At 30.3% G+C, this 13,204-nt stretch overlaps 2 protein-coding genes across 4 annotated transcripts; one reads left to right on the plus strand and one right to left on the minus strand.

Moving 5' to 3' along the window:
• The first annotated feature begins 548 nt into the window (after positions 1 to 548).
• Positions 549 to 4,846, plus strand: LOC108467869 (calmodulin-binding protein 60 E). 3 transcript variants are annotated; one of them, XM_053018086.1, is made up of 8 exons: positions 549 to 1,077; positions 1,695 to 1,770; positions 2,282 to 2,340; positions 2,665 to 2,765; positions 2,874 to 3,158; positions 3,251 to 3,411; positions 3,501 to 3,704; positions 3,812 to 4,846. In XM_053018086.1, exons 1-8 carry the CDS (start codon positions 980 to 982, stop codon positions 4,550 to 4,552), a joined length of 1,725 nt encoding a protein of 574 aa, XP_052874046.1. In that variant the 5' UTR covers positions 549 to 979; the 3' UTR covers positions 4,553 to 4,846. The 3 variants fall into 3 exon arrangements, with proteins under 3 accessions (XP_052874046.1, XP_017624172.1, XP_052874047.1); XM_017768683.2 differs by having other exon boundaries at positions 2,665 to 3,158; XM_053018087.1 differs by lacking the exon at positions 1,695 to 1,770 and having other exon boundaries at positions 954 to 1,077; positions 2,665 to 3,158.
• A 56-nt stretch (positions 4,847 to 4,902) lies between these two features.
• LOC108469188 (two-component response regulator ARR12-like) lies at positions 4,903 to 8,314 on the minus strand. Its single transcript, XM_017770083.2, has 6 exons — positions 7,824 to 8,314; positions 7,438 to 7,590; positions 6,892 to 7,287; positions 6,725 to 6,804; positions 5,350 to 6,486; positions 4,903 to 5,164 (listed from the first exon to the last, which is right to left on the minus strand). The coding sequence occupies exons 1-6, from the start codon at positions 7,963 to 7,965 to the stop codon at positions 5,087 to 5,089; spliced, it is 1,986 nt and encodes a 661-aa protein (XP_017625572.1). The 5' UTR covers positions 7,966 to 8,314; the 3' UTR covers positions 4,903 to 5,086.
• Positions 8,315 to 13,204: the final 4,890 nt, after the last annotated feature.

Genomic DNA, 13,204 nt, shown 5'->3' on the forward strand with positions numbered 1-13,204 from the left:
AACAGAACAAAAAATGGTGGAAAGGACTATGAATTTTTGTCAAAACATCCATCATTTTCTATTTTCCTTTTTTCCTTCTTCCTACAAACAAAAGGTAAAATATCAAATTTAGCTATTAATATTTATATTTTGTCAATTAAATCTAGTTATTTTAATTTTTAAAAGAGTTAAATTTAATCATTAATTTTTTAAAAATAATTAAATTAATTCATTTTAATAGAAATATTAGCTAAATGGTTAAATTTTAAATATGAAAACTTGCATAACATCTCACGATACTAAATTATAAATAATATCATATCAACATAAATTGTATGTGGACGGTTACCAAGTTAACATGTAAAAAGTTGAATATTTTAGTCTATATTTTTGTCTAAAAAATTATTTAACTCTTTTAAAATGTAATTAATTACTAAATTGATAAAATATGATTCTAACATAAAAAACCAATAATGGTATGATGCATTATGCATACATGGATCAAGCATTGACTTTCCTTAAGAGCCAAACACAAACAAAGAGTGTTTTCAAACAGAAAAGCGCACATGCGTAGCATTTGAGTTAAAAAGACATGAAGTGAGATGAGATGCCTAAAAAAACGCGGTTTCAATACTTTCAACGTTCATGCACCCAGTCTAGTCTCAAAACACAGCTGTGTTTTCTTCTTCAATTATATATAAATTTAAAAAAAATTATCAACATTATAATATTGATCACTAGACAGAAAGTAAAATATAATATTATAAATCTAGATCTACCAATAAACATATATTTTAGCCCTTTGTTAATTTTACACCTAGATCTATAATAATTGTCATTAACTTCATTTTCTTAAAAAAAAAAACTAAAAACAAAATGAGTCTAAGGTTTCGACCTTGGTTTAGGGAACTCAAAGTTTTGTTCTAAAAGTTTCTTCTTTGAATCTTCTTTGGGATATCTTGGGTTCTTATTATTTTTCTTTTATTTTCTTGTTATCTAAATGGAAAACTCAAGGAACAAGAGAGGGCATGAAGAAGGTATTGAAGATGCAACCTATATTACAGAAACGAAGAAACCAAAGTTACCAGCTTTGGCAAGGTACTTACTTTGCTCAGCTTGATGGGTGCTTTTTTATTTTTCCTTTTTCTCAGCTTGATGGGTGCTTTTTTATCTTTCTTTTTTCTCAGCTTGATGGGTGCTTTTTTATCTTTCTTTTTTCCTTACTTAGATACTAAGTTTTGATTTAATTTGGTTTGTATTTGTTTGATGAATTGGGTGATATGATAGCTGTTTAAGAGATCTAATCTGATTGATATGCATGAGTTTCTTCAACTGTTCTCGTTGACTATATATGCATATCAGCTGATTGCTTTAATGTAAACATAACAAAAAGCTTGACCTTTTCATTCAAGGAGATTTCAACTATTCGAAAGCTATGGAGATGGCTATGTCATGAATGGCATATGTATGTATATATTGACATTTAAGTTATAAAACCAGTGACTTGTGAAGGCAATGTGTTTATTCTAGTCCATATAGGAATTTTTATAGATTTCTTGAATATCACAGTTCAAGATGATGTAAATGAACAAGTTTTGTTAAATTTGATGAGTTTGTTTAACATGGTTTATACGAATACATATGCAAGTATTGAATGTCGAAATTTCTGCAAAGTCCATTCATGTTGACATTATTATACATACATGTATATGCAGTGTAATAGTGGAAGCTCTGAAGGTGGATAGTATGCAAAGACTTTGCTCATCTTTGGAGCCTATGTTACGCAGAATTGTGAGTTCGACTTTTCATTTTTCCTAAAGTATATGTATCCAAGACATATTCGTACATCAATATCGACTGTCACTCTTACAGTGTATGGATAAACTTAAGAAGAAAAAAAAGAAAAAAGTATACTCGTATCCGACGCTGACTAAAGGAGTAACAATTCGAGAACATTACGAGTATGATCTATTTTTACTATAGCATTTATTATCTCTTGTTTGATTTATGTAAATTTAGTCCAAAAACTGTGCTAATGGAAGCTAGGTTTGAGCAACCGTGAACAGTTAAAGCTATGGTTTTTATTTTATTTTTTAAAGTATCAGTGTTCAGCATTTGTGTTTGATACGTATTTAGATATGTGTACCAAGGTATAATTCTTTAAAATATGTTTTGAACACGTACTTTATCCAATGCTCATGCCCGAATCTGAATATCGTAGACATTGGCTAGAATCTTGATGATAAACATAATTCTACCATGAGTGAGCTTGTACTGATTCTACATTTTGAATGAATTACAGGTCAGTGAGGAAGTGGAACGGGCACTGACAAGAATAGGGAATGCTACATTGACTGCCAGGTTTGCTTCTACAGTTACACCTAATATTTGGACATTAAAACTTGAATTTTCTCTTTGGTTCTCTGTCACCATATTCATGATGTTCATAAAACTGGGTGATACTTCTCATTTTTTTCTGGAAATATTCGCGTTTGGTACATATTAAGACATGGAGAAGTATGATCTTTCAAATATAAGGAAATGCTTTAAAAAACATTAAGTATTATCTCTATAAAACATGCTGGTATCTAACACTCACCCAATCACCTAGAAATGTACCTTAAACCAGAAGAAAAGGGTTTTGTCGTATTGTTAATAATGAAATTGCTTTCCTAATCATAATAGGAATTCACCACCAAGAATACGAAGTGCAGATGGAAGAAACCTACAGCTTCATTTCAGAACAAGAATGCCGCCTCACCTATTCACAGGAGGGAAAGTTGAGGGTGAGCAAGGGGCCGCCATCCATGTTGTCTTACTCGATTTGATCTCAGGCACTGTGGTGCAAACTGGACCTGAATCAACTCTCAAACTCAATGTTGTGGTCCTTGAAGGTGACTTCAATGAAGAAGCTGATGAAGATTGGACTAAAGAACAGTTTGAGAGCTATGAAGTTAAAGAACGCGAAGGGAAACGACCGCTTTTAACCGGAGAACTACAAGTAACACTCAAGGAAGGTGTTGGAACTCTAGGAGATCTTACATTCACTGATAATTCAAGTTGGATCCGGAGTAGAAAATTCAGACTTGGTTTGAAGGTTGCTCCCGGGTATGGCGAAAGGATTCGTGTTCGTGAAGCTAAAACCGAAGCTTTTGCTGTTAAAGATCATAGGGGAGAATGTGAGTTTTTCCACTACAAATTACCTTAATGCCCTGCTCTTAATATATATCCATCATTTCCCCCTTAAAGCTTTTTCATTGTTTACTTGCAGTGTACAAGAAACATTATCCACCTGCATTGCATGATGAAGTGTGGAGATTGGACAGAATAGCCAAAGATGGAGCATTACATAAGAAGTTGTTGAAAGCTGAAATTGTGACGGTTGAAGATTTTCTTCGACTTCTTGTTCGGGATTCACAAAAACTAAGAAATGTAAGCCATTTCTTTTCCAACAGATCTCTGTTTTCTGCTCGTATAGCCTCGTTTTTTACCCATGCATTCTTTGATTTCTTGATATATAGATCTTGGGAAGTGGGATGTCAAATAGAATGTGGGAGAACACGGTGGAGCATGCTAAGACTTGCATCTTGGGAGGAAAGCTTTATGTTTATTACCCTGATCAAACACATAACACTGGTGTTGTTTTCAATCACATTTATGAACTCAGAGGTCTTATTGCTGATGGCCAGTTCCTATCTTTGGAATCACTTAACCACAATCAAAAGGTTCGGCTTTTTCTTATATTTGCAATGCTCCACAGAAACAAAAACCGGAACACAAACTGCCCCTGCCAAGAACAATATGACTAATTGACATGAAATTTTGCGTACAGCTTTTTGTTGATTCCCTGGTGAAGAGAGCATATGAAAATTGGCATCAAGTTATTGAATATGACGACAAGGTTCTCAATACCCTTAGAAGGACAAAGGTAGCAAACCCGTCAGCTGCACCGGTAAACGATAACAACTACGATGCAGATTACTATGCCACAACTGCTCAAAAGAGTAGACAGCAGTATATCACCTCAGAGCCAAGTCCACAATGCCCTAATAATAATACCCACCAAACAGTCCATCAGTTGATTGAATTTCCCTTTGGAAGGTCTGATCAGAATGCAATAATGACAATGAATAATCAGAAAGCATTATTACCTAGTACCACCACCATAAGTTACATGCCAATCGGAGGAAACTCGACAGCTGGGGTATCAGGTTTTGCAGGAGATTGGTCTCGGCCGAGGACCGGGCATGGATTTGAAGATTTCTTTGCTGAGGAAATCCGACTTAGGAGTTCAGAAATGTTAGAGACCGATGACATGCAAAGACTGCTGAAAACATTCGGTGTAGGTGTTGGTATGGGAGCTGGTTTTGGTCATCCAGATGAATCTTCTTATGCATACACCATCCCATATGATCATCAAATGGATCACCCTTATCCTTATGCGCCAGAACGTGGCAAAGGATCGGGGAAAGCGGTTGTGGGGTGGCTTAAGTTAAAAGCTGCTTTAAGGTGGGGAATATTTATAAGAAAGAAAGCTGCTGAAAGAAGAGCTCAGCTTGTTGAGCTTGATTAACTGTTCTGATGCTTAAAAAAACGTATTTTAACATCATTATCTATTAGCTGGTTGACAAAGGATTGGTGCCTCAGCAATCATTAACCTTCATTTGGCAACATTGTTGAAAAATTCCAAGTTCTGTTATCTTTGCCAATATTTGATAAGGCATATTCATCAGAGAATGCTGATTATATAACAAATCAGAATTTCTGTATATGAAGCTTGTTTCTCTTTGCTCCATATGTGTAATATTTTCATGCTTTTTAACACTTAAATAATAGTTTGATTCGTTTTATTCTTACATAAATATAATATATATATATGTATATATATATGAAACAAAAACAAAGGAAAACTGAGAGTGCAAATTTTCTAAAGGTACCATTTCAAAAAGAGAGAAATCTGAAAAAGGAGAATGCTGTCATCAATTTCAAGCAGAAAGAAATGGAGCAACAGAGAATAAACTAAGATAATGATAGAGACTCCTATGGAAAGGATTATTGCTTTATGCCTTTTTCACATCTTTTATCCAATAATCAAGCACCAACTGTATCACATGCACGATCCAAGGGGGTATGCAACATCAAATCCGAATCCCCCATCCATGAATGCAGTCTCATTATTTTGCTCCTGCATCAAGGGAACAGTCATCTTAAAGAATTTAAAAAGGAAACTAATCTACAGAGGCTAACTCTGTTGTTTACCACACTTTACAGAATCTCATATTTCAATACGAATGCTAACTATGACAAGAACGAGGAAAAAGAAAGCATAAAAAATGTAAATAACAAAGACAGGAAGTTCTCTTGTCATACCAGTTTGAAAACGGGACTCATTATATCCTCCAAGGATTCAAAATTATTTTGACTGAAACCGTTCTGTGGCTTTGACTGCAGGAAGAGGAAGTTGTCATTGGACCTCAAATCTGTGTCAAACGATGATTTGTCGCCCTCAGAGAGCCAAACAGCAAAAGGAGCCTCGCCATTTAAATGGCTGAACAAAGAAACATCATTTGTGTTACTACTAACAGCATTGCTTTGGTCCATCATAGACCCACTTGCAGAAACCCGGGAGTCCACATGGCTGTATGAATTATTTAGGCCAGCTTTGCAGAGCATGTCAGCCCTAGAATCCCCCAAAAATGCTGAACTTGCCATTGAAGAAAGAGCAATACAACCGTTACTTGGGGAAGAGTTCCTCCAAGGGATGCTTTCTTGCAGATTATTACTCGGCAGCTGCTCATTACTTGGTGGGAAATTGGATAATTGAACAGTGCCCTGCCAGTTCTCACTGCATCTACCATGTTCAAGACAATTAGAAGAACCACGAACACTCAGGTCATTAGATTCCCGATTCAGTGATGTCATACCAAAAGAGGGTAGATTTTCAAATGCAGCACTACATTGCACCTGTTGCGTGTTTCCTTGTAACACCAAAGCGTTGCCTGAGGCAGTTGACAGAGAATTGCTTGAGCTACCAACCACCACTCTAGCATCTGGGAAGCTAGAGGAAATACGAAAAACATTCCGCTCATCAACACAATTGTATTCTCCAAAGTGATTAGTGGACTTGGTCTGCGACAGTTGGTTGAGCTCTATAGAAGCCGTGATCCCTTGAAACAAAACTCCATTTTGATTCTGGTTTGCAGGTAATACCACAGGCTGAATCTTTCCAAGACCATTAACAGAATTTCCAGGTTGAATCACACCAGAAGAAATACCGCTTAGGGTCAAAGCAGCTGAGGAGTTCAATCTACCAAACGTTCCACGTGATTGATACGATGGTAGAGAAGCACTTGAAAACCTTCCAGGTCCAGTGAATGAGCGAAAATCCCCAAAGCCATCCAGTGAACCTGTACGTAAGTGAGAGGGACCTCTACTGCCTAATGCAACAATCATGTTTGCTTGTTGTGTTGCAACACTGCTGAGTCTTCTCAGGTAAAGCCTATATTTCTGCAAAACAACATAAAACCGTGAGCTTAAAGGGGAGACAAATATCCAGTTAACACACATTTTTATAGGAGGTTGTGGTTCAAGTATCTGCACTTTTATACAGAAGGACAGCATCTTGACTCGATATCATGTCTACCTCAAACTTAAACATGCATACTGTACTAATTGATAATTGTTGCAAGGCAATATATAGAAGACCATAATGCAGAAATAAAGGTCACCAAGGAAAGGGATTCACCTGTAGATGGCTTGCTACATTCTCCCTCGTAAGCCCTTCAACATTCATGAGGTCAAGGATTTTCTTTGGAACAGCCTGGTCTGCATTTGAATAAAGAGAAAATGAATAACTAAAATCAGAAAATGCAGTCGGGCTATGTGATCACTGGGACAGAACAGAAAACTCACCGCCAAGACCCAATTGATTGACTGCTGCAACGAACTTCCTATGCAAATCTACAGACCAAACAACTCTAGGCTTCTTCTGGCACGAGGAGTCTTCATTCTCACGTCCGTTATCTTCAGTCTCTTCTTCCTCATCTTCACTTTGGTCCTTTCTCTTCTTATTGACTTTCTGATCCGAACTGCAGGCCACCCATGTTTGACCAGCTTCTCCAGTTCCTCCTCGAGCTTTATCGTGATTTGGGGCCGCAAGTTCATCCTTAGAGTCCGGTTTCTTTCTTCTGACCACGTGTTGCCATATGTTTTTCAGCTCCTCAATTCGAACGGGCTTCAATAAGTAGTCACAAGCACCATGAGTAATCCCCTTCATTACAAGCTTGGTATCGCTGTGTGCCGACAACACTGGAATCAATTAAATGATAAATCATTTCAAAGACAACTCTAGTCCATTACTCAAATTTACCACAAAAAGAATCAACGGAAAATAATACAAATGAATATTATTTCATTTTAATGCCATTAAATGAAACAAAAAATGGGTTAATGCCTTACTGATTACAGGCAGGTCCATTTCAAGCCCCACAAGCTCAAGTAGCTTAAACCCATCCATATCTGGCATATTAACATCACTAATAACCAAATCATATCTGTTTTTGTTTTCCCTCAACATTTTAAGGGCTATAATTGCCTGATTGGTCGTAGTAACTGCAAAAAAAAAAAAAAAGAACAACAATAACATAAATGAAATGTCAAAAAGTAGCCTCAAATTCAAGTACTTAAACCCAACAATTATAGAGATCCAAATCAAATGAACACTGCAAAGCAGGACATACATATTTTGCTGATAGAACAGTATCCAAGAGTTAACCCCATAATTTATCTAAAGTTACTACAACATGAACAAAACTTTGAATTGAATTGAACATGAAAGGACTGACCCTGATATTGGCATTTACACAGCAGATTAGCCAAAATCTTGAGGCAAATAGGATCATCATCAACAGCTAAAACACGCATGCCAACTGGAAACTGGTCCTCCCCACTATCTTCACCATTGGAACCACCCATTTTCTCCTCCATGGTTATTTTCAAAATAAGCAAATGAAACAAAAAAAAAACAGAGCAAAAACAGAGATCACAAAGCCAAAGCACTAAGCTTTTCAAGTTTAACCACTGTTTTTAAAGGTTCAAAAGATAACACAGATTGCCAAAAACGCATTTAAAAAAAGGAAGACAAAAGTACAAAGACAAAGATTGGGTTTAAGAGAAAAATAGGAGATGAAAAAAAAAAAAAGAGAGGGCTTTGCAAGTAAAAAGGTTGTACGAGGAGGCAATGATGGAGATAGCTAAAACAGAGTTTACCTCCTTTTTCTTTTTGTGTATTTTCTTTGTTTGTAAGCCTTTTTCATTGTCAAAGCAAACATCCTTTATTTTTATTTTCCACATATATTCCACGTTTATATATTGTATTTTACAATTAAAATAGAATTTATAATATTTAGCATTAATAATAAAATGGGTTCTTTTTATCATTCAAGAATGTTAATTAATTTGAATATTTATTTATTTTTCATCTAATAAATTTATTTAACGACTATAATAATAGATTAAATTATTATTATTTTATAAATTTGTGTATTCCTAATTTATTTATTCCACTGTTTTGATAATTGAGTTTTGTGTGTTAAAGGTTATAATAATAATAAATTTTTATTTTTATTTTATTTTTATTTTATTTTTCCCCAAACTCGGGTCGATTTAGATTTAGATAGGATATTAAAATATTATTTTCATTTAACATACACTTCTTTTAAAGGCAACCATTCCTAAAATTAGTGTTAAACTGTTAATTCAGGATGTGTATCTTTGACTTTATGTTAAATATTTAAATTTTCAAAATTTTTATAAAAAAAAGTATATGTTTTATGAAAGATTACCATTAAAAAATGGAGCAATTATAGTAAATTATTTATAGCCTTTAATTAAGTACTAATTGGCATCACTTTTGCACCACCAAAAAATTCGCTTCAATCCCCCACCCCCCTTAAATTTTATTTAAGAATTACCATGTTTAAATTAAGCCCTCAGTGATAAATATTTTTTAGGTTTTAAGTCTAAAAAATTCTCAAATTTAAAAAAAAACAATTGAGTTTCTCTATTTTTTTCACTTAATTGAGCATTTTAACTTTCAAAATGCATCAAAAATGTTCTCAAACTTAAAAAAAAAAAAAAAAAGACAATTAAGCCTCTGTTTTTTCATTCAATTGGATACTTGAACTTTTAAAATACATCAAAAGACCCTTAAATTTTTTCAAAAAAGCAATTAAGTCCATGATCTTATTAAAAATTAAAAATATATAATAAATAATAAAATTTTATTAAATTTTAATAAAAAATAAAAATTTCTAAAATTATTAAAAATTAGAAATTTTTATAAAAATCGTAAAAATAAAAAAACTATAAAATTTTATAAAAATCATACAAAATTAATGATCCCTAGTTTTTTAATTAAAGTCATCATCTGTAGCAACACAAAGTGATATGTGACAAAAAATAATAAAAAGTAAAATCAATAAAATTTATAGAAAAATTATAAAATGGTTCTTTTGGTATGATAATTTTTATAAATTTTTATGAAATTTATATTTCTTTACATTTTTATAACTTTATTAAATTTTATAAGTGTTTTATATTTTATATTTTTACGACTTTTATAAAATTTTACTTTTTATATATTTTTACATTTTTATATTTTATTCTAATTTTAATATTTGAGTTTTTATTAAAATTTAATAATATTTATAGATTTTACTGATTTTAAGTTTTTTTTCTAATTTTAATAAAAGTAGGGTTTAATTGCTTTATTTTAAAAAGTTTGAGGGTCTTTTGATACATTTTGAAAGTTTAAGTACCCAATTGAGTGAACAAAAAGTAGGGGCTTATTTTTTCCTTTTAAAATGTTTGAGAGTTTTTTTATGTATTTTAAATGTTTAAGTACCCAAATAAGTGGAAAAAAAAGTAATAACTTCATTTTTTTTAAGTTTAAGAAAATTTTAAACCCTTTAACCTATTTTTTATTAGTGAAGGGAGTAGGGTTTATTAGTTTAGTTGACAAGTTCTTAATTACAAGCGTTTTATTTAGAGATTCAACCCAAATTTTGATGTTAATTAATATTTTATTTCAATTTAATCCTTTTACCGGTCTTAGTTGGTGCCTTATAATTGGGAACTTATTTTTTAGGTTTTCTTTTATTGCTCATTTCAAATTGACTATTTTTAAATTTTGATTTAATATATGCATATTTTAAAAACTTTAAACTTTAATTTTGTTGAGAGATTTTCATGAGTCAAATTATTTAGAATAATATTAAAAACATTTTATGTTAATACAATTTAATAAAAATATTTTTATTAATTATAAGATTTAAATCCAATCATATAAGTCTAACTAAAACCTAACCTTATACATATTTACATTTCTATAAGTTAGATCTGTTTTAGACATGAGGGAGTAGTGATTAAGTTTTTTATTTGCAGGGGGGCTTAGCTCCCAATAATAAAAATTTTGCTATGCAATTGCAACCTCTTAAGAAAATATTTAAATTATACATTAATATATGATTAAATTTACTTTAACTCTTTAAAATAAAAAAATTTATGTTAATTCTTTTCAAAAAATTATATAACCATAAAATTATATTTTAATCTTTCAAAAATTTATAATTCAATTTTAACTTTAAAGAAATTTTGAAATCGTCATTATTTATTATAACCCAAGGGCTAAAACTCTATTATTCTCGTCCTCTCCCTTAATTTGTAACATGTAGCCCAAAAATTAATTTCAAAATTATTATTTTTCTTATTAATCTCAACTCTTCTATAATCTTTTTCTTTCCTTTTATTATTTTGAAGACGATACGTCTTAACATTTAAATAAAACTACATAATAACTTAAATTCCCATTAAAATATTCAAAAAATTGACAATTGTTAGAAATGTGTGTTTTACTCCTTAAATGTTCTTCATTTTATTATTGCCTAATCATGATTCATGAGCACATTCATTTTTAATTAGCTCCTGCTCAATACAGGATAAAATGAAAAATATATTAAAATTTACCATTTTATTTGAATAAACTCAAATAAGTTTTAATCTGTAATTTCTAATTAAATCAAGCATTTAATTTTATCTAAACACATATAATGTAAATCAATTTTCCATTTGAAATGATTCAAATATTGCGTGTTAATACTGTTTGCCAAGCCATCAAATTTCCTTTGAGACGAAAAAACCAATAATTACACATCAATTTTAGTTTTATTAGGTCTAAAAACATTGCAAATTTCTAAAATAATTTTATTGACTTCTTTTACTTCTTTATATACTGATGTTTAATTCCTCATTTTCCACGTTCCATCCTTAATTATTTACATTTTCTTTATAATATTAGTATTTATTTTAAAAATTATTTTATTTTATCAAGCAACGAATAAATATATATAATATTAAGAATTCCAAAGAAAATTTTGAATGTTGCATTTCCTTTGCTAATATATTGACCACGTAATTTTACGATATGAAGTTTGCATATTAAAATAGAAAATATCTGATCCGATAGCAACATTTAAAAGTTGTATCCACCAAGTACAATTTAAACACGTGCTTTCATGATTTTTTTCACATTTCTTTTTCTAACAATTATTTATCTACATATAAGTAAAACACAAAAAAAATTTACATAACTGGATATAAAAGGTTATAATTTTTAATAATCAAATCGATGATAAAGTTGATTAAATTATTAATTCTGATTTAATTAAATGTTTAATTTTAAACAAATAATTAAAAATATAAAATATAAAAAATTATAAATTTAAACTTTTTTAAATTTTAAGTAGTTCATTTAACATTTAATTAATTCTTTATGCCCAGATTAATATATCAATTGGTTTTTTATTTAATTAATTCGACTAAACAATATAATTTGATTCAAATAATAATAATGCTTAGGTTTAAGTTTTTTATGCACATTTATACATGTGGGGATACTTAATTGATTTTAGTTCTTGTTATATGAATATATTATTTGTAATTACATATTTAAAAAAAAAAGACATGAGTTATGTCTACCTCCTAAATTTATTTTTAAAATCTTTTATTTCATTGACTATAGGTAAAAATAAAATAATAATATTTTTATTTGTTAATTTTAAATTTTGATTTTCACGTTTTTCAGCTATATTTTAAAACCATTCACTTTTTCGATTAGAAGACATTGACTTTTTATTCTAGCATTACTTGTAAAAGTAAATATCCTTAATTATTTAAAAATAAAAATGTAATTTTTTAATTTGTTTTAATTAAAATTTTATTAATAATATATTAAAAACTAACTATAATTTTAAACAAGCACATTTGACTGATTTTCTCCCTTCGTTCCACTTCAAGAAAATTCCTTGCTAAACATATTTCATCGTTTCATTTTTCTGGTACATTAATTAGTCGTAAAATATTACTACTTTATAAATAAATATTCGATATTCTTTTGTAAAAATATGGGCGGTGATTCCCACGCTATAAAAAGGAGAGTAAGAAGGGTGGTGTCATTTGTGTCCTTGAAAAGAATAGGTCAGGGTGTCCCAAGACGAGAAGTACCAAAAATAGTAAAATTTTTAAAATTTATTTATTTTGTTTCTCTGAGGGCAGCCCCTGCTTTTGTTTCATCTTCCCATTGGCAAAACGGTTTAACCGTAGGTTCTACTTTAGATTCCGGACCGAAAACCCGAACCGAAATGCAGCTTTAATCAAACTGATGGGTATAAATAAGTATATTAGGTTTATTTTACGTGTTATATGGCATTTTATTCATTTATTAAAAATGAGTAAATAAATTCTTATGTATTAGATTAAAAATAAATTACTTTTTTATTCAAAATTAAATCAAGTTTTATTTTTAGAAATTGATGGTAGAATAGTCAAATAGTTATAATAAAAATTAATGAAAATTTTAACATAATTAATTTACTTTTTTATTTAATATACAAAATTAATTTATCCATTTTTAATAAAGATGACAAAATTTAACTTTACAAATATAGGGTCTTTATGGTACTTTTATTTATCTTACTCAATTTAGAATTTTAATTTAATTTAATTCAATTTAGATTAAAATTGTACAACTTAAATTAGAAATTGATTTATAATGCAAAATATTTTAATTCAAAATATAAAAAGATCAATTTTTTATATATTATACTTAAATTTTAAGAAAAATTAATATTCATTAGTCTAAAATTAAAATTTTCGCGAGAGACTGTTA

This window comes from Gossypium arboreum, chromosome 8, assembly GCF_025698485.1.
Source record: "Gossypium arboreum isolate Shixiya-1 chromosome 8, ASM2569848v2, whole genome shotgun sequence".
NCBI lineage: Eukaryota > Viridiplantae > Streptophyta > Magnoliopsida > Malvales > Malvaceae > Gossypium > Gossypium arboreum.